The sequence below is a fragment of the Taudactylus pleione genome, unplaced genomic scaffold, assembly GCF_031769625.1.
Source record: "Taudactylus pleione unplaced genomic scaffold, aTauple2 ptg001186l, whole genome shotgun sequence".
Taxonomy (NCBI): Eukaryota; Metazoa; Chordata; class Amphibia; order Anura; family Myobatrachidae; genus Taudactylus; species Taudactylus pleione.
This window is the reverse complement of record NW_028285587.1, coordinates 576,432-597,454: the sequence shown is the minus strand read 5'-3', so window position 1 is coordinate 597,454 and position 21,023 is coordinate 576,432. Positions and strand designations below refer to the sequence as shown.

Below are 21,023 nucleotides of genomic sequence, written 5' to 3'. Positions count from 1 at the left end.
GGGACATGACTGGGGAGGTGAGGGGGTCTGGGGGTGTCACAGTGACATCACTTATATCTATAGTAATAATACAGGGACATGACTGGGGAGGTGAGAGGGTCTGGGAGTGTCACAGTGACATCACTTATATCTAGTAATAATACAGGGACATGACTGGGGAGGTGAGGGGATCTGGGAGTGTCACAGTGACATCACTTATATCTATAGTAATGATACAGGGACATGACTGGGGAGGTGAGGGGATCTGGCAGTGTCACAGTGACATCACTTATATCTATAGTAATAATACAGGGACATGACTGGGGAGGTGAGAGGATCTGGCAGTGTCACAGTGACATCACTTATATCTATAGTAATAATACAGGGACATGACTGGGGAGGTGAGGGGATCTGGGGTTGTCACGGTGACATCACTTATATCTATAGTAATAATACAGGGACATGACTGGAGAGGTGAGGGGATCTGGGGGTGTCACAGTGACATCACTTATCTATAGTAATAATACAGGGACATGACTGGGGAGGTGAGGGGATCTGGGAGTGTCACAGTGACATCACTTATATCTATAGTAATAATACATGGACATGACTGGGGAGGTGAGGGGATCTGGGAGTGTCACAGTGACATCACTTATATCTATATTATTAAGCAAGCAGCAGGGAGCTGGTCTCAGATATTTGTATCAGTCCCACAGTCCTCACTGGAGTTGGGAATTATATGGCCGCAGTATGTTGTTTTCTTTCTGTCACTGACACAAAGTTGTTGGAGCTGCAGGAGATACTATATACTCTACATTTTCTTGTATATAGGAGATTGTTATACTTGCTTTAGTGAAATAGAGTCTTCTTGTATATTATGCAAAGTGATCATCTAAATAACCAGCCCCATTTAGATGGAGTTTAATTGACCTCCTCATTGATGTCTCCCCCAATACACAGGATTACACAGTAGTGAAGAAGAAATCCGGTGAGCATGAGACTCCCAGCAGCCATCCCCGTGTGTCAGGAGGACTGAGCAGGGCCCAGAGCCCCATGATGGTGCCTCCACCTCACTCACTGATACATGAGAGACACAATGACCAGAAGATGCTGGAACTCATCAACAATAACATTCAGCTGCTGACTGGAGAGGTGACTGCTGGGAATGGGACATTATACAGTAACACCAGGGGATGTGTCTGGGTGATGACCGGAGAGGTGACTGCTGGGAATGGGACATTATACAGTAACACCAGGGGATGTGTCTGGGTGATGACCGGAGAGGTGACTGCTGGGAATGGGACATTATACAGTAACACCAGGGGACGTGTCTGGGTGATGACCGGAGAGGTGACTGCTGGGAATGGGACATTATACAGTAACACAAGGGGACGTGTCTGGGTGATGACCGGAGAGGTGACTGCTGGGAATGGGACAGTATACAGTAACACCAGGGGACGTGTCTGGGTGATGACCGGAGAGGTGACTGCTGGGAATGGGACATTATACAGTAACACCAGGGGACGTGTCTGGGTGATGACCGGAGAGGTGACTGCTGGGAATGGGACATTATACAGTAACACTAGGGGATGTGTCTGGGTGATGACCGGAGAGGTGACTGCTGGGAATGGGACATTATACAGTAACACCAGGGGATGTGTCTGGGTGATGACCGGAGAGGTGACTGCTGGGAATGGGACATTATACAGTAACACCAGGGGATGTGGCTGGGTGATGACTGGAGGTGACTGCTGGGAATGGGACATTATACAGTAACACCAGGGGATGTGTCTGGGTGATGACTGGAGAGGTGACTGCTGGGAATGGGACATTATACAGTAACACCAGGGGATGTGTCTGGGTGATGACTGGAGAGGTGACTGCTGGGAATGGGACATTATACAATAACACCAGGGGATGTGTCTGGGTGATGACTGGAGAGGTGACTGCTGGGAATGGGACATTGTACAGTAACACCAGGGGATGTGTCTGGGTGATGACTGGAGAGGTGACTGCTGGGAATGGGACATTATACAGTAACACCAGGGGATGTGCCTGGGTGATGACTGTATCGTTGTGTGTGTCAGGTTCCTACAAGGTGTCAGGATGTCACTGTCTATGTCTCCATGCAGGAGGTGGAGTATATAGAGGAACACAGGGGTCTGTACAAGGACGTGATGATAGAGAATCACCGGCCCCTCACATCACTGGGTAAGAGGAGACTGTCATTTATTGTACAGGGGAGAGCAGGTGTGAGGGCCCCTATATACACACATCATCTGATAATCACATATATACAATGTACTCAAGGCCTGATTCAGCTTTGGGAATAGAGTGAGAATTAGCACGTAACTGATCATCTTGGTGAAACCATGCTGCACTGCAGGTGGAGCAGATGTATAATGAGCAGAGAGATTTAGAGAAGGGAGGGAGGTGTCCAAACTGACATCTAAATTGCAGTGTAAAAATAAAGCTGTGCAGTATGTGTGGGCTACTTGCAAAAGCAGCTAGTATTTACCCTACATGCAAAATAATGTATGTATTTGCACCCCTTGCATTGCAACTTGGATTGTACTGGTACACAGTTACGTGCTCTTTCTCACTTTATTCCCAAAGCTGAATCAGGCCCTCAGTCACTGTGTGTCTCCTACAGATGGACCCAGTAACAAAAATACCCCAGAGAGATGTCCCCGTCCACTTTATTCACAGGATTGTACAGAGGAGAATCACAGGATCCCACAGGAGTATCAGGTAGGTGGGATTTAGGGTCTCACCAATATACCAAAGTGTCTTTATATGAGCTGTAGGAAGCTGTGTGTGTCTTATTAACCAGAATTCTTCTAATTAATGTAATTTTAATGAAATCTGACATTTCTAAAACTGTTATTTTATTGTTTTGTGGGTTACTTAGGGTGAAAGTCTGGCTAATATAAAGGCAGAAGATATAGAGGGAGAAGAAGAGACGTATGTGACTGATATGAAGGCAGAAGATATAGAGGGAGAAGAAGAGACGTATGTGACTGATATGAAGGCAGAAGATACAGAGGGAGAAGAAGAGACATATGTGACTGATATGAAGGCAGAAGATACAGAGGGAGAAGAAGAGACGTATGTGACTGATATGAAGGGAGAACATATAGAGGGAGAAGAAGAAACGTATGTGACTGATATGAAGGCAGAAGATATAGAGGGAGAACAAGAGATGTATGTGACTGATATGAAGGTAGAAGATATAGAGAGAGAAGAAGAAACGTATGTGATGGGTGATCAGCAGTGTAAGGAGGAAATCCCTACAGATATCAGCACAGGTGAGTAATAAACACTTACTCAGAAAAGAGTCATATATGCTTCTTGCTCAATCACTACAACAGTACAAACTAATGAGGGAAATGTATCTGTCCAGTGGCGGAGTCAGGAGCCATCCTTCCCTATTATACTCCTGCTCTCCCCCTCACATCATGTCACTGTGTGTTACCAGCCCAGAGATCTGATCAGTCTCCTCCACACACTTTCTGGTGTATCTCATACATCAGGAGCCATCAGCCCCTATTATACTCCTGCTCTCCCCCCTCACATCATGTCACTGTGTGTTACCAGCCCAGAGACCTGACCAGTCTTCTCCTCACACTCTCTGGTGTATCTCATACATCAGGAGCCATCAGCCCCTATTATACTCCTGCTCTCCTCCTCACATCATTTCACTGTGTGTTACCAGCCCAGAGATCTGATCAGTCTCCTCCCCACACTCTCTGGTGTATCTCATACATCAGGAGCCATCAGCCCCTATTATACTCCTGCTTTCCCCCTCACATCATGTCACTGTGTGATACCAGCCCAGACATCTGCCCAGTCTCCTCCCCACACTCTCTGGTGTATCTCATACATCAGGAGCCATCAGCCCCTATTATACTCCTGCTCTCCCCCTCACATCATCTCACTGTGTGTTACCAGCCCAGAGATCTGACCAGTCTTCTCCTCACACTCTCTGGTGTATCTCATACATCAGGAGCCATCAGCCCCTATTATACTCCTGCTCTCCTCCTCACATCATTTCACTGTGTGTTACCAGCCCAGAGATCTGATCAGTCTCCTCCCCACACTCTCTGGTGTATCTCATACATCAGGAGCCATCAGCCCCTATTATACTCCTGCTCTCCCCCTCACATCATCTCACTGTGTGTTACCAGCCCAGAGATCTGACCAGTCTCCTCCCCACACTCTCTGGTGTATCTCATACATCAGAAGCCATCAGCCCCTATTATACTCCTGCTCTCCCCCTCACATCATTTCACTGTGTGTTACCAGCCCAGAGATCTGATCAGTCTCCTCCCCACACTCTCTGGTGTATCTCATACATCAGGAGCCATCATCCCCTATTATACTCCTGCTCTCCCCCTCACATCCTCACTGTGTGTTACCAGCCCAGAGATCTGACCAGTCTCCTCCCCACACTCTCTGGTGTATCTCATACATCAGAAGCCATCAGCCCCTATTATACTCCTGCTCTCCCCCTCACATCATTTCACTGTGTGTTACCAGCCCAGAGATCTGATCAGTCTCCTCCCCACACTCTCTGGTGTATCTCATACATCAGGAGCCATCAGCCCCTATTATACTCCTGCTCTCCCCCTCACATCATGTCACTGTGTGTTACCAGCCCAGACATCTGCCCAGTCTCCTCCCCACACTCTCTGGTGTATCTCATACATCAGGAGCCATCAGCCCCTATTATACTCCTGCTCTCCCCCTCACATCATCTCACTGTGTGTTACCAGCCCAGAGATCTGACCAGTCTCCTCCCCACACTCTCTGGTGTATCTCATACATCAGAAGCCATCAGCCCCTATTATACTCCTGGTCTCCTCCTCACATCATGTCACTGTGTGTTACCAGCCCAGAGATCTGATCAGTCTCCTCCCCACACTCTCTGGTGTATCTCATACATCAGGAGCCATCATCCCCTATTATTCTGCTGCTCTCCCCCTCACATCATGTCACTGTGTGTTACCAGCCCAGACATCTGCCCAGTCTCCTCCCCACACTCTCTGGTGTATCTCATACATCAGGAGCCATCAGCCCCTATTATACTCCTGCTCTCCCCCTCACATCATGTCACTGTGTGTTACCAGCCCAGATATCTGACCAGTCTCCTCCCCACATTCTCTATACAATGTGCTGGTTTAAGGTACCTGGGTATTGAAACTTAGCTTATTATGTACCCCTATGTAATATTACAATTCATGGATCGCACAGACAGGACAACAGGGAACTATATCTTTATTGTGTGTTATGGTAGTAATACAATACAGTACATCATACTAAGTGGTACCTAAAGCAGTCGCCATGTTAATCACCAGTCCCCTAGATCAGATGTTACCCACACAGTGTACCTGGGAGGGGGCAGCAGCCCACACCCCAAGTACTGACGGATGTCAGTCACTGCAATCACCTCCTGTATGCCCATCCAGAGACACAACTCTCAGATGCAATGTTCTGCAGAAGTGTGAGGGAATCCCTAGTCTAGAGCCTATCACCACCAAGTCCGGGACTTCTTCCCAGTGTACCATCTTGTAATACTGTCCTGCTGGCAGGAGACAAAGCTCCGTTCTCCAGTATCTCCTTGTAGAAGCCTAAACTCCGCACCCCAGAGGACGTTACACAGTACTGAGCCCCAACCCCCCTCCTGTCCTGTCCTTGTAATACAGCTCAGTGCCCACAATGTAGGGGTACACCCCTGTGCAGGTAACTCATTAGTGTGTGTCCTGGTATTGGGTATCCCTGCAGGGGGGTTGGGTGTGATGTACACTCCCCCTGATTACTAGTTACCCCCTGTGGTGTGAGTGCCTTAGTGTCTGAGAGTTACCGGGATAGAACAATGGGACTCAGAGGATTGGTAATGAGGAGGGGGACCTATGAAAATGAAGGGCCCCCCTCTAGTTATATCCTCGTAGCCATGTGCAACATCCTGCACCCTCCAGCTGTTCTGTGATACCTGCCTCAGAGACAGACAGAGGACACGGCCACAGATAGACTTCCTCTAATACCTTTCATATGTCACCTGGTAATGTTACATATACACAACATGACACCCTAACTGCATACATTACTGCTATACACCCCCTTATGTGCTGTCTATACCCCTCACCCACAGTATATGCTGCACATTACTACTGTACACCCCCTTATGTGCTGTCTATACCCCTCACCCACAGTATATGCTGCACATTACTACTATACACCCCTTATGTGCTGCCTATACCCCTCACCCACAGTATATGCTGCACATTACTACTATACACCCCTTATGTGCTGTCTATACCCCTCACCTACAGTATATGCTGCACATTACTACTATACACCCCCTTATGTGCTGTCTATACCCCTCACCCACAGTATATGCTGCACATTACTACTATACACCCCCTTATGTGCTGCCTATACCCCTCACCCACAGTATATGCTGCACATTACTACTATACATCCCCTTATGTGCTGTCTATACTCCTCACCCACAGTGTATGCTGCACAGTACTACTATACACCCCCTTATGTGCTGTCTATACCCCTCACCCACAGTATATGCTGCACATTACTACTATACACCCCCTTATGTGCTGTCTATACCCCTCACCCACAGTGTATGCTGCACATTACTACTATACACCCCCTTCTGTGCTGTCTATACCCCTCACCCACAGTATATGCTGCACATTACTACTATACACCCCCTTATGTGCTGTCTATACCCCTCACCCACAGTATATGCTGCACATTACTACCATACACCCCCATATGTGCTGTCTATACCCCTCACCCACAGTGTATGCTGCACAGTACTACTATACACCCCCTTATGTGCTGCCTATACCCCTCACCCACAGTGTATGCTGCACATTACTACTATACACCCCCTTATGTGCTGCCTATACCCCTCACCCACAGTGTATGCTGTACATTACTACTATACACCCCCTTATGTGCTGTCTATACCCCTCACCCACAGTATATGCTGCACATTACTACTATACACCCCTTATGTGCTGCCTATACCCGTCACCCACAGTATATGCTGCACATTACTACTATACACCCCTTATGTGCTGCCTATACCCCTCACCCACAGTATATGCTGCACATTCCTACTATACACCCCCTTATTTGCTGTCTATACCCCTCACCTACAGTATATGCTGCACATTACTACTATACACCCCTTATGTGCTGTCTATACCCCTCACCTACAGTATATGCTGCACATTACTACTATACACCCCCTTATGTGCTGTCTATACCCCTCACCTACATTATATGCTGCACATTACTGCTATACACCCCTTATGTGCTGTCTATACCCCTCACCCACAGTGTATGCTGCACAGTACTACTATACACCCCCTTATGTGCTGTCTATACCCCTCACCCACAGTATATGCTGCACATTACTACTATACACCCCTTATGTGCTGTCTATACCCCTCACCCACAGTGTATGCTGTACATTACTACTATACACCCCTTATGTGCTGCCTATACCCCTCACCCACAGTGTATGCTGCACAGTACTACTATACACCCCTTATGTGCTGCCTATACCCCTCACCCACAGTATATGCTGCACATTCCTACTATACACCCCCTTATGTGCTGTCTATACCCCTCACCCACAGTATATGCTGCACATTACTACTATACACCCCCTTATGTGCTGTCTATACCCCTTACCCACTGTATATGCTGCACATTACTACTATACACCCCTTATGTGCTGTCTATACCCCTCACCCACAGTATATGCTGCACATTACTACTATACACCCCCTTATGTGCTGTCTATACCCCTCACCTACAGTATATGCTGCACATTACTACTATACACCCCTTATGTGCTGTCTATACCCCTCACCCACAGTATAAGCTGCACATTACTACTATACACCCCTTATGTGCTGTCTATACCCCTCACCCACAGTATATGCTGCACATTACTACTATACACCCCTTATGTGCTGTCTATACCCCTCACCCACAGTATATGCTGCACATTACTACTATACATCCCTTATGTGTTATCTATACCCCTCACCCACAGTATATGCTGCACATTACTACTATACACCCCCTTATGTGCTGTCTATACCCCTCACCTACAGTATATGCTGCACATTACTACTCTACACCCCTTATGTGCTGTCTATACCCCTCACCTACAGTATATGCTGCACATTACTACTATACACCCCCTTATGTGCTGTCTATACCTCTCACCCACAGTATATGCTGCACAGTACTACTATACACCCCCTTATGTGCTGTCTATACCTCTCACCCACAGTATATGCTGCACATTACTACTATACACCCCTTATGTGCTGTCTATACCCCCCACCCACAGTATATTGCTGCACAAACCTACTGTCCATGAAATACCCAATGCCAACTGATGAGGGCTGTCAGAGCTGGGTGATGTGGTTCTCATTATATTTTAAGACCAGGGTCATCTTTGTTATTTTGTAAATGTATCAATTACTTGTAATCTGGCAAAAAGAAAAAAAACCACTAAACATTGAGAACTTAGTAATAGTAGGAATTTTATACATATATTTTATTTCCTACAGATGGACGCACAATCAAGACCTCGGAGGGAGATTTAATTTTGAGTCCATATTTTAAAATAGAAGATAACATCAGACAGTTTTCTCCAGGAGACATCTCCTTTACTATAAATTTGCACCCAGTACGTCACAGTGCAAATATATCATCTGGTTTCTCTAATCATAATGAATGTTCCCCTGATACCTCTAATATTGCTACACGCAGTACAGCTCACAGAGGTGATAAAAGCTTTCTCTGTTCTGACTGTGGGAAATGTTTCACAAATAAATCAGATCTTGTTAAACATCAGAGACGTCACACAGGGGAGAAACCATTTCCATGCTCTGAGTGTGGGAAATGTTTTACAGACCAATCAGATCTTGCTAGACATCAGAGAAGTCACACAGGTGAGAAACCATTTCCATGTCCTGAGTGTGGGAAATGTTTCACAGAGAAATCAGATCTTGTTATACATCAGAGAAGTCACACAGGTGAGAAACCATTTCCATGCTCTGGGTGTGCGAAATGTTTTACACAGAAATCAAATCTTGTTACACATCAAATAATACATAAAAAACATGAACTGATAGACCTAAAACAATCCTTTAAATAATTCCAACACTCCCAATGGTCTCCTCTACTCATCAGGAGGGTCACTGCCTTGTTCTGCTAACACCAAGGAAGAACTAGAAGAGGTTGTCTGTCATTGGTGCACATGTATAATATATAACTTATTGTTAGCTGTAACATGGATAGATTATATACAGTCAGTGAGATATTAAGAGAATTAGAAATGTGACTATAGAATGAAGTGAGTGCAATAAGGAAGTTCTGAGCCGTACGGCCCTACCATTAATTACTCATATTTATGTGTATATATACGTGCCTTTCTCACTTGTTATATATAGTTATATATTGTGATAATAAATTCTTTATTCCAAATCCCTCAATACTGATCAGCGTTTTATTTATGTCTATTTATTTCACATTCATTGGTGATCCCAAAACATCTTTCACAGAGAATATCATCTGATTCCTTTTACAGTACAGACAAATTAGCCATAGTATAATATTTTGTACAATGTATCTCCTGATAGAATCCTTGTCACGACCAGGGCTGTGCAGCGCCGGAGGTTGCGGACCTTACCTGTCCGGGTGCTCTGGTAGGGTCCCTTCGGCGGGGGTGCAGGTGAGTCCTGAGGGAGGGTGGCTGGACTGCAGGCTGTGGCTCATGACAGGCAGCTACTGGGTGCCGCCATCTTGGATTTGGGCATGTGACCTGTTCTGCCTATCCAGTTACAGCATCATCCTGGGAGTCCTAGCAACTAATCATGCACCTTCCTTGGGTACTTAATGGCTGTCTGGAAGTCCTTTAGTTGCCAGTGTAATGTTATACACAGCGCTAGCTGTGCGCTAGCTCTGTGCTCCCTTGTGTTATTGCTGTGTCCTGCAGCTCTAGCTGCCCTGTGTCACTGCTCAGTCTGCTTTATCTCCAGCTGCAATTGGTCACCGCTCAGCTCTGCTTTATCTCCAGCTGCAATCGGTCACTGCTCAGTCTGCTTTATCTCCAGCTGCAATGGGTCACTGCTCAGCTGTGCTTTATCTCCAGCTGCAATCGGTCACCGCTCAGCTCTGCTTTATCTCCAGCTGCAATCGGTCACCGCTCAGCTCTGCTTTATCTCCAGCTGCAATCGGTCACCGCTCAGCTCTGCTTTATCTCCAGCTGCAATCGGTCACCGCTCAGCTCTGCTTTATCTCCAGCTGCAATCGGTCACCGCTCAGCTCTGCTTTAGCTCCAGCTGCAATCGGTCACCGCTCAGCTCTGCTTTATCTCCAGCTGCAATCGGTCACCGCTCAGCTCTGCTTTATCTCCAGCTGCAATCGGTCACCGCTCAGCTCTGCTTTATCTCCAGCTGCAATCGGTCACCGCTCAGCTCTGCTTTATCTCCAGCTGCAATCGGTCACCGCTCAGCTCTGCTTTATCTCCAGCTGCAATCGGTCACCGCTCAGCTCTGCTTTATCTCCAGCTGCAATCGGTCACCGCTCAGCTCTGGTTTAGCTCCAGCTCTTAAGCTGAGCATACACTATACAATTTTCTGTCAGATATCTTTCCACCTGGCTGGTTGGAATGAAAACCTGGTAATGTATGGGAGCACATGACAGTCCATCATATGGTTTTAAATACTGAAAAAAGAACAAAAAAAAAATTGTTCACATTTATTACATTTGTGTGTTTTAACCAATGTACAACATACACAATCCAGAAACGTATGGATAACTTCTGTGTGTACTGGAATAACTCCACTTGTAATAATGTATTTCAGGGGATAATGTTCTTATGTATAAATATCAGAATATCTGGTGGTGATACGCTTAGTGCGTGATACGCTGAGTGCGTGTTATACGCTGAGTGCGTGATACGCTTAGTAGATTTTATCACTGATAAATGTCATATTAGATTACTGAGACTTTGAGTCATACATTTTATGAATGTAACGAGTTGGATATATGCCTATATACTGTAAGGTATGCGCTAGGAATTACTGTCTTTTCTGTATATGAATATTCAAGAACCTGTTGAACCATCACTGCAAACACAGGCTGACAAATTTATGGGCGCAATAGCGGACATAAAATCGCAGTTGTCTGGTATATCACATCAAGGGGCATATGTATCAAAGCTTGATGTGAGATAAAATTGTGAAATATATATCACCAACCAATCAGCTCCAAACTATCATTTCTTATACACAGCTTGCAAACTGTAAGTTAGAAGCTGATTGGTTGGTGATGTATATCTCACAATTTTATCTCACATCAAGCTTTGATACATATGCCCCTAAGTCTCTGAAAATGAGAACCGTATTGGGGCTAATTTTCATGATATAACTGAATTGAAATAAGTTTCTTCGCTAACTACCAAACAACAACAGCTGCTCTCCAAGGTTGATGACCTCGAAAATCAGTCAAGACGCAACAATCTCCACCAGGTGGGACTAAGCCAGTCTGTCAAGGACCCCGATATTACCAAATTTCTATTATCTGATCTTCCTGAGCTTCCTGGCCTCTCGGAGGAATTAAGGTCCATGGAACTTTTCGTGATTCTCATCATAGAAGACCTCGTGCAGTTAATATTTAAGTATCTGAACTTCCGCCATAAGGAACTAATTTGGTCTACTGCCAGGAAACAAGGCTCGCTCTCCTGGCATGGTAAACGTATTTCCATATTTCAGGATTATTCTGCGGAAGTATCCAGAGCCTGCAGAGAAATGACTCCGGTCTGCTCTCAGCTTGTGTAGACTGGCCAACGTTTTGCCATCCTCTATCCTGCTCGGCTGAGGTTATTCACATCGCAAGGTCCTAGAGACTTTGTTTCAGATGTATTAAATGAAGACAGACAACGCATGTTAGTTCCAAGTAGCCATGTTCATAAGCAGCACATAATACAAAAGCCACAACCGCATCACACGTAGCTGCACCTTATACAATTCTACATAGCACCACTAGGTGGTGCCAAATACAGAAGATTAACATTACACTAACATCTCCCTTTTTTAACATATGCTGTAACATAACTATAAATTAAGTCTGTAGCATGCATCACCCCCAAGATGGCTTGAATGTATGTGTGCCAACATCTCGGATTTTAAGGATTTTGGTATTATGACTCTTGGTCCCTTGTACAAAATGCCATTCTGTATGCTGATCTCGTCTCTAAATGACCAATAGTCCCTCACAATGAGTGGGGTCTCTTCTTTCAAGGCTGGCCATCCAGCCAATACAATGGATTTGAAAATCTGCAAGCTCTCATCAGTCCTGGTACGCTGCCGAACCTGATGCAGACGCTGATCAGTGACATTCAGATAATCTGATTGGTTAATCTGTGCAAAATCAGTCATCACCTGATGCATGGTGCAGACTGTATGATAACTCTGGACTGCTCCAGACTTCCCATGATCCAGAGCAATAGCTCTACTAAGAGTGTCACCTATGTACATCTCAGGGCCTGGCTTGTAAGTGACACAGAGATTATAATGCTGTAAAGCTAACATCATACTCTGAAGTCTTTAGGTGCACAAAGAAGAGGCTTCTTAGAGATGGCAATTAGTGGTTTATGATCAGCAATCATGTCCCGGCCATATAGAAAGTAATGAAAACGGGAACAAGCAAACACAATACTCAAGCTCTCCTTTTCTATTTGTGCATAGTTCTGCTCAGTAGGAGTCAATGCCCTTGAAGCAAATGCAACTAGTTGTCCTTCTTGAATCAGGAAACATCTCAGTCCATTGTTACTGGAGTCACTGTGTATAGTGACTGGCTTGGTGACATCATAATACTTCAGCACAGGTGTAACTGTGACCAAATGCTTTGTTTCCTCCACTGCCTTATCGTGTTTTGGAAGCCAGTGCCATATCGTATCTCTGTCCAGAAGTCTGCGCAGAGGTTCACATACTTCTGAAAGGCGAGGCATAAATTTGGCTAAATAGGTCACAAATCCAATCAAACGTTGCACAGACTTTACATCTGTGGGCGTTGGCATTTCTAAGACAGCTCTAACTTTTTCAGGGTCAACATTCAAACCTTCAGAGGACAGGATATGACCATGAAAATGAACCTCTTTCAATTTAAATTGCAGTTTCTTCACACTAAAGAGCTTATTCAGAGTCGGTCGCGAGCGCTGTTTGCTCGCAACTGACTCGATGTTGGTCCACAGCGCATGCGCACGACGGAGACAGCTCCATCGTGTGCATGCGCGAGCCCCCGCTAATGACGGGTGATCCGTCGTTAGCGGGCTCGTAGCAGATGGAGCGAGCTGTCGATGTTGATTGACAGCTCGCTCCGTTTGCTGGGCGGGCAGGGGGCGTGCCTGCCCAAATGGAGGCGTTCCCGCCAGAACGCTAGCCGTTTGGGGGCGGCCCCACTGACCTCACCAGTGACGTCAGTGGGGAGCTTCCTGCTGAAATACAACAGGAAGCTCCCTGGGGCTTAAGGTCCCTTAGCGGTCGTTAGAGCTGTGGGTGTTAACCCACAGCCTAACGACCGGCATAGAGGCGGCCGTTCAGGATGCAAGCGGCCACCCTGTCTCTGAGCGACCGCTTGCATCCTACAACCGCCTCTGAATGAGGCCCTAAATCTTAATTTCACTTGCCTGCAACGATTCAACAGCGCTAGTAACTTGCGGTCATGATCATCCTCTGCTTCCTTTTCTCTCCCCACAGCCAACAAGAATATCATCTGCTATAGGCTCAATGCCGCAAAGTCCAATCAGCAATTCAAGTTGTTTTCGCTGGTAAACTTCAGGTGCCATGGAAACACCAAATGGAAGTTTAAGCCATCTTTTCCTACCCCAGGGGGTCCAAAAGGTGGTCATATAGCTGCTTTTTTCATCCAGCTTACATTGCAGAAATGCGTCACGTGCATCAACCAGTGTAAAGACTTTTGCTTTGGGAAGCTTATATAAAACATCCTCTAATGTTGGCATAATATAATGAGATCTCCGCAGTGCTTGATTTAAAAATGTAGGATCAATACAGATTCTTAACTTGTCAGGCTTTGCCACAATGACCATATTGCTAATCCAGTCAGTTGGTTCAGTCACAGGTGCAATATGCCCATCTGCTTCATACTGATCCAGTAAAGCCTTCACTCTTGGCTTGAGGGCTATAGGCACATTGCGTGGAGCACACTGGAATGGTGGAACACTAGAGTTAAGTTCAAAATGTACTTCCCCAGGAACAGACTTCACTGGCCTATTGAACACATCATCATAGACATCTATTATTTGCGCTTTCCTTAATGGTCCAGACAAATCATGTTCCATGTTATGTAGCTCAGCAGGAATAGTAAATTGCATCAACCCCAAACGCTCACACTCACACCTGATGGATTACCCCCGTGTGATACATTGTATCTTCTCTGCTGGATTACAGATCACCCGGGAGGGAGGAAAGTGACTGTACAGCCGGAGTCTCAGTCAGCTAGGACGCTCTGTGTCTCCTATAGTCCTATTACCTATGCTGCCTGATGGATTACCCCCGTGTTATACATTGTATCTTCTCTGCTGGATTACAGATCACCCGGGAGGGAGGAAAGTGACTGTACAGCCTGAGTATCAGTCAGCTAGGACGCTCTGTGTCTCCTATGGTCCTGTTACCTATGCTGCCTGATGGATTACCCCATGTGATACATTGTATCTTCTCTGCTGGATTACAGATCACCCGGGAGGGAGGAAAGTGACTGTACAGCCGGAGTCTCAGTCAGCTAGGACGCTCTGTGTCTCCTATAGTCCTATTACCTATGCTGCCTGATGGATTACCCCCGTGTGATACATTGTATCTTCTCTGCTGGATTACAGATCACCCGGGAGGGAGGAAAGTGACTGTACAGCCTGAGTATCAGTCAGCTAGGACGCTCTGTGTCTCCTATGGTCCTGTTACCTATGCTGCCTGATGGATTACCCCCGTGTGATACATTGTATCTTCTCTGCTGGATTACAGATCACCCGGGAGGGAGGAAAGTGACTGTACAGCCGGAGTCTCAGTCAGCTAGGACGCTCTGTCTCCTATGGTCCTGTAACCTTTGCTGCCTGATGGATTACCCCCGTGTGATACATTGTATCTTCTCTGCTGGATTACAGATCACCCGGGAGGGAGGAAAGTGGCTGTACAGCCGGAGTCTCAGTCAGCTAGGATGCTCTGTGTCCCCTATGGCCCTGTTACCTATGCTGCCTGATGGATTACCCGTGTGATACATTGTATCTTCTCTGCTGGATTACAGATCACCCGGGAGGGAGGAAAGTGGCTGCACAGTCGGAGTCTCAGGCAGCTAGGACGCTCTGTGTCTCCTATAGTCCTATTACCTATGCTGCCTGATGGATTACCACCATGTGATACATTGTATCTTCTCTGCTGGATTACAGATCACCCAGGAGGAAAGTGACTGTACAGCCGGAGTCTCAGTCAGCTAGGATGCTCTGCCTCCTATGGTCCTGTAACCTTTGCTGCCTGATGGATTACCCCCGTGTGATACATTGTATCTTCTCTGCTGGATTACAGATCACCCGGGAGGGAGGAAAGTGGCTGTACAGCCGGAGTCTCAGTCAGCTAGGATGCTCTGTGTCCCCTATGGCCCTGTTACCTATGCTGCCTGATGGATTACCCGTGTGATACATTGTATCTTCTCTGCTGGATTACAGATCACCCGGGAGGGAGGAAAGTGGCTGTACAGCCGGAGTCTCAGTCAGCTAGGATGCTCTGTGTCTCCTATGGCCCTGTTACCTGTGCTGCCTGATGGATTACCCCCGTGTGTTACATTGTATCTTCTCTGCTAGATTACAGATCACCCGGGAGGGAGGAAAGTGACTGTACAGCCGGAGTCTCAGGCAGCTAGGACGCTCTGTGTCCCTTATGGCCCTGTTACCTATGCTGCCTGATGGATTACCCGTGTGATACATTGTATCTTCTCTGCTGGATTACAGATAACCCGGGAGGGAGGAAAGTGGCTGCACAGTCGGAGTCTCAGGCAGCTAGGACGCTCTGTGTCTCCTATAGTCCTATTACCTATGCTGCCTGATGGATTACCACCATGTGATACATTGTATCTTCTCTGCTGGATTACAGATCACCCAGGAGGAAAGTGACTGTACAGCCGGAGTCTCAGTCAGCTAGGATGCTCTGTGTCTCCTATGGTCCTGTTACCTATGCTGCCTGATGGATTACCCCCGTGTGATACATTGTATCTTCTCTGCTGGATTACAGATCACCCGGGAGGGATGAAAGTGACTGTAGAGCCGGAGTCTCAGTCAGCTAGGACGCTCTGTCTCCTATGGTCCTGTAACCTTTGCTGCCTGATGGATTACCCCCATGTGATACATTGTATCTTCTCTGCTGGATTACAGATCACCCGGGAGGGAGGAAAGTGGCTGCACAGTCGGAGTCTCAGGTAGCTAGGACGCTCTGTGTCTCCTATGGCCCTGTTACCTATGCTGCCTGATGGATTACCCCGTGTGATACATTGTATCTTCTCTGCTGGATTACAGATCACCCGGGAGGAAAGTGACTGTACAGCCGGAGTCTCAGTCAGCTAGGACGCTCTGTCTCCTATGGTCCTGTTACCTATGCTGCCTGATGGATTACCCCCGTGTGATACATTGTATCTTCTCTGCTGGATTACAGATCACCCGGGAGGAAAGTGACTGTACAGCCGGAGTCTCAGTCAGCTAGGATGCTCTGTGTCTCCTATGGTCCTGTTACCTATGCTGCCTAATGTGTTACCCCTGTGTGATACATTGTATCTTCTCTGCTGGATTACAGATCACCCGGGAGGAAAGTGACTGTACAGCCGGAGTCTCAGTCAGCTAGGACGCTCTGTGTCTCCTGTGGCCCTGTTGGGTTCAATGATCACTTTGTTACAGGACCGTCTCTGACTTCTCTGGAGTGTAATATGGGGGGTATCTATGAATGCCTTCCTGTTGCCCCCCCATCTGGATGCTGTTACTTCGGTATCTGCTGCTGTTGGATTATACCAGTTATGCTCTGGGAGCTGTGCTGGTGGTGGGCCCAGTGGCTGCCATTTATCCCACCCATTTCCTAGTTATTGTTATCACTATTTATATATACTGTACTTTGCCGTCCGGTGCTGAGTGCAATAGATTTACAATATGGTTTTAATTGCTCCTGAGTTTTCTTCTATTTATCTTCTTCTATACCTATCCATTATATGCATAGTTTTGTTTTTATAGATCCTATATGGTTTATACTACATTTCACTGCAGTGTTTACTTACTAGGGAACCCCTTGCTTTAAGGTCTTTACAGCTATATTTTGTTACATCCTCTTTTCTATCTGGGGTGTTTTTTTTTAAGGTAGTGTAGTTTGGGGGGGAAGAGAGCTGTTTGCGGATCAGGAGTATACCTAGCTTGGGGTTGGGTTATATAGGGTGGGGGTTTATTATCGTGTTGGATGTGGTTCATTTACATTTTGGAATTTTCCTTTGTGCTATGTGGTATCACAATTACACCTACAGTACATAACCCCTCTGCCTATGTGTCTCTTAACCCCATTATTGTTTTCAGGATCAGTATACGCCATCGGCTATATTCCTTTTTTATATTAGGGGGTTCTGCTTCCATCCTGTTTTGATTATTACAACCTTCCATTCTTTTCATGTACTGCCATGTGGTATTACATATGCCGCATTAATGTTTCCTGTCTGCCATGTACACTTTATTTTATTATGTTGTTGTACTTTAAAAAAAAAAGATTCTCTATGAAAGATCTGTGTTGGGATCACCAATGAATGTGAAATAAATATATAATAGACATAAGAGTACAGAGAATAAAAAGCTGATCAATATTGAGGGATTTGAAAATAAAGAATTTATTATCACAATATATAACGATATATAACAAGTGAGAAAGACACGTATATATACACAAAAATATTAGTAATTAATGGTAGGGCCGTATGGCTCAGAATTTCCTTATTACACACACTTCATTATATATTCACATTTCTAATTATCTTTCCTTTATTATCTCACTGACTGTATATAATCTATACATGTTACAGCTAACAATAAGTTATATATTATACATGTGCACCAATGACAGACAATCTCTTCTAGTTCCTCCTTGGTGTTAGCAGAACAAGGCAGTGACCCTCCTGATGAGTAGAGGAGACCATTGGGAGAGGCTGAGAGAGGAGGTTACAGAGAGTAGATTGGAGACATGAGGTGATTGGGGACTGTCAGTAGTGATACTGATATCACCCATGATGATGGTGGAGATGTCTGAGGATAGGAAGTGAGGGAGCCAGGCAGAAATGTGTTCCAGAAATTGTTAGGGTGGCCCAGGTGGGTGATAGACAGCAACACGCAGAGAGAAAGGGGTGACAGTCCTGATAGAATGTACAAATTATGTAATGTGAGTGATGGTACCTGTGGGAGAACTGTGTATGTGATAGATTGGGACAGTAATATAGTGCTGCAGGGGAGGGAGTGACTGATTGTGTGACAGTGCTGCAGGGGAGGGAGTGTCTGTGTGACAGTGCTGCAGGGGAGAGAGTGTCTGATTGTGTGACAGTGCTGCAGGGGAGGGAGTGTCTGATTGTGTGACAGTGCTGCAGGGGAGGGAGTGTCTGATTGTGTGACAGTGCTGCAGGGGAGGGAGTGAGTGTCTGATTGTGTGACAGTGCTGCAGGGGAGGGAGTGTCTGATTGTGTGACAGTGCTGCAGGGGAGGGAGTGTCTGATTGTGTGACAGTGCTGCAGGGGAGGGAGTGTCTGATTGTGTGACAGTGCTGCAGGGGAGGGAGTGTCTGATTGTGTGACAGTGCTGCAGGGGAGGGAGTGAGTGTCTGATTGTGTGACAGTGCTGCAGGGGAGGGAGTGTCTGATTGTGTGACAGTGCTGCAGGGGAGGGAGTGTCTGATTGTGTGACAGTGCTGCAGGGGAGAGAGTGTCTGATTGTGTGACAGTGCTGCAGGGGAGAGAGTGTCTGATTGTGTGACAGTGCTGCAGGGGAGGGAGTGTGTGACAGTGCTGCAGGGGGGGGGGAGTGTCTGATTGTGTGACAGTGCTGCAGGGGGGGAGTGTCTGATTGTGTGACAGTGCTGCAGGGGGGGGGGGGGAGTGTCTGATTGTGTGACAGTGCTGCAGGGGAGGGAGTGTCTGATTGTGTGACAGTGCTGCAGGGGAGGAGTGTCTGATTGTGTGACAGTGCTGCAGGGGAGGGAGTGTCTGATTGTGTGACAGTGCTGCAGGGGAGGGAGTGTCTGATTGTGTGACAGTGCTGCAGGGGAGGGAGTGTGTGACAGTGCTGCAGGGGGGGGGGGGAGTGTCTGATTGTGTGACAGTGCTGCAGGGGAGGGAGTGTCTGATTGTGTGAGCCATGTTTCTGTTATCGCCAGAGGGTTAATGTTCTATGAGATAAGAGTCATGGATGGATGTAAATTTCTAGCAGACAGAGCAGCATTCCATAAGGCACATTATAGTGACTGGGAGGGTGATGGGAGAAACATAATGTGTATGAGGTTTGCTGGATTTATAGTCTGTTATAAGTGGGGTCCAGATTTGGAGATGTCACCAGCTAATATAAGCAGGAGGCAGGAGAGAGATAATTATAGTTGTATGAGGTGTATGAAAGAGTTTTATGGTAACAGGATAAGGATATTTGTCAGTGTATAAAGATTGGAAAATAGCTCATTTGTGTACATAAGAGGGGAGAAATGAGGTGGCAATGTGTACAGAGGGGTGATATACAGGGAGAGTGACAGATGTAATAGCCTTAGAGAAGATACCATGGAGTGATATAGGAAAAAGCTCATGTGTGTATATAAGAGGGGAGTAGAGTAATGAGGAGGCAATGTGTACAGAGGGGTGAGATACAGGGAGAGTGACGGATGTAATAGTCTTAGAGAAGATACCATGGAGTGATATAGGAAAAAGCTCATGTGTGTATATAAGAGGGGAGTAGAGTAATGAGGAGGCAATGTGTACAGAGGGATGACATACAGGGAGAGTGACGGATGTAATAGCCTTAGAGAAGATACCATGGAGTGATATAGGAAAAAGCTCATGTGTGTATATAAGAGGGGAGTAGAGTAATGAGGAGGCAATGTGTACAGAGGGGTGACATACAGGGAGAGTGACGGATGTAATAGCCTTAGAGAAGATACCATGGAGTGATATAGGAAAAAGCTCATGTGTGTGTATATATAAGAGGGGAGTAGAGTAATGAGGTGGCAATGTGTACAGAGGGGTGATATACAGGGAGAGTGACGGATGTAATAGCCTTAGAGAAGATACCATGGAGTGATATAGGAAAAAGCTCGTGTGTATATAAGAGGGGAGTAGAGTAATGAGGAGGCAATGTGTACAGAAGGGTGGCATACAGGGAGAGTGATGGATGTAATAGCCTTAGAGAAGATACAATGGAGTGATATAGGAAAAAGCTCATGTGTATATAAGAGGGGAGTAGAGTAATGAGGAGGCAATGTGTACAGAGGGGTGACATACAGGGAGAGTGACGGATGTAATAGCCTTAGAGAAGATACCATGGAGTGATATAGGAAAAAGCTCATGTGTGTATATAAGAGGGGAGTAGAGTAATGAGGAGGCAATGTGTACAGAGGGGTGAGATACAGGGAGAGTGACGGATGTAATAGCCTTAGAGAAGATACCATGGAGTGATATTGGAAAGCTCATGTGTGTATATAAGAGGGGAGTAGAGTAATGAGGAGGCAATGTGCACAGAGGGGTGAGATACAGGGAGAGTGACGGATGTAATAGCCTTAGAGAAAATTCCATGGAGTTATATAAGAAAAACCTTTAATTTAAAACATGTTGATTTTGGAATAAAAGTTGATATTTGCAGGATACTAAATAAAGAAATGTCAGTTTTGATTATGAAATTACCTGGTCACAGATGGTGTTCAATGTTCATAAAACCCACT

At 46.1% G+C, this 21,023-nt stretch overlaps 2 protein-coding genes across 2 annotated transcripts in view; one reads left to right on the top strand and one right to left on the bottom strand.

Annotated features, from left to right (window-relative positions):
- The window catches only part of LOC148451068 (uncharacterized), a 260,573-nt gene that overhangs the window by 151,509 nt on the left and 88,041 nt on the right, over window positions 1-21,023 (bottom strand). The gene's annotated exons all lie outside the window — the stretch shown is intronic.
- LOC148451069 (uncharacterized) overlaps window positions 1-21,023 on the top strand; it is a 69,407-nt gene that overhangs the window by 10,837 nt on the left and 37,547 nt on the right. The window contains exons 3-8 of the mRNA XM_088462306.1: window positions 940-1,131; window positions 2,112-2,190; window positions 2,633-2,730; window positions 2,891-3,287; window positions 8,595-9,179; window positions 11,476-11,819. Of these exons, the coding sequence (XP_088318432.1) occupies window positions 940-1,131; window positions 2,112-2,190; window positions 2,633-2,730; window positions 2,891-3,287; window positions 8,595-9,179; window positions 11,476-11,819 (1,695 nt within the window). The remainder of the gene's footprint in view (window positions 1-939; window positions 1,132-2,111; window positions 2,191-2,632; window positions 2,731-2,890; window positions 3,288-8,594; window positions 9,180-11,475; window positions 11,820-21,023) is intronic.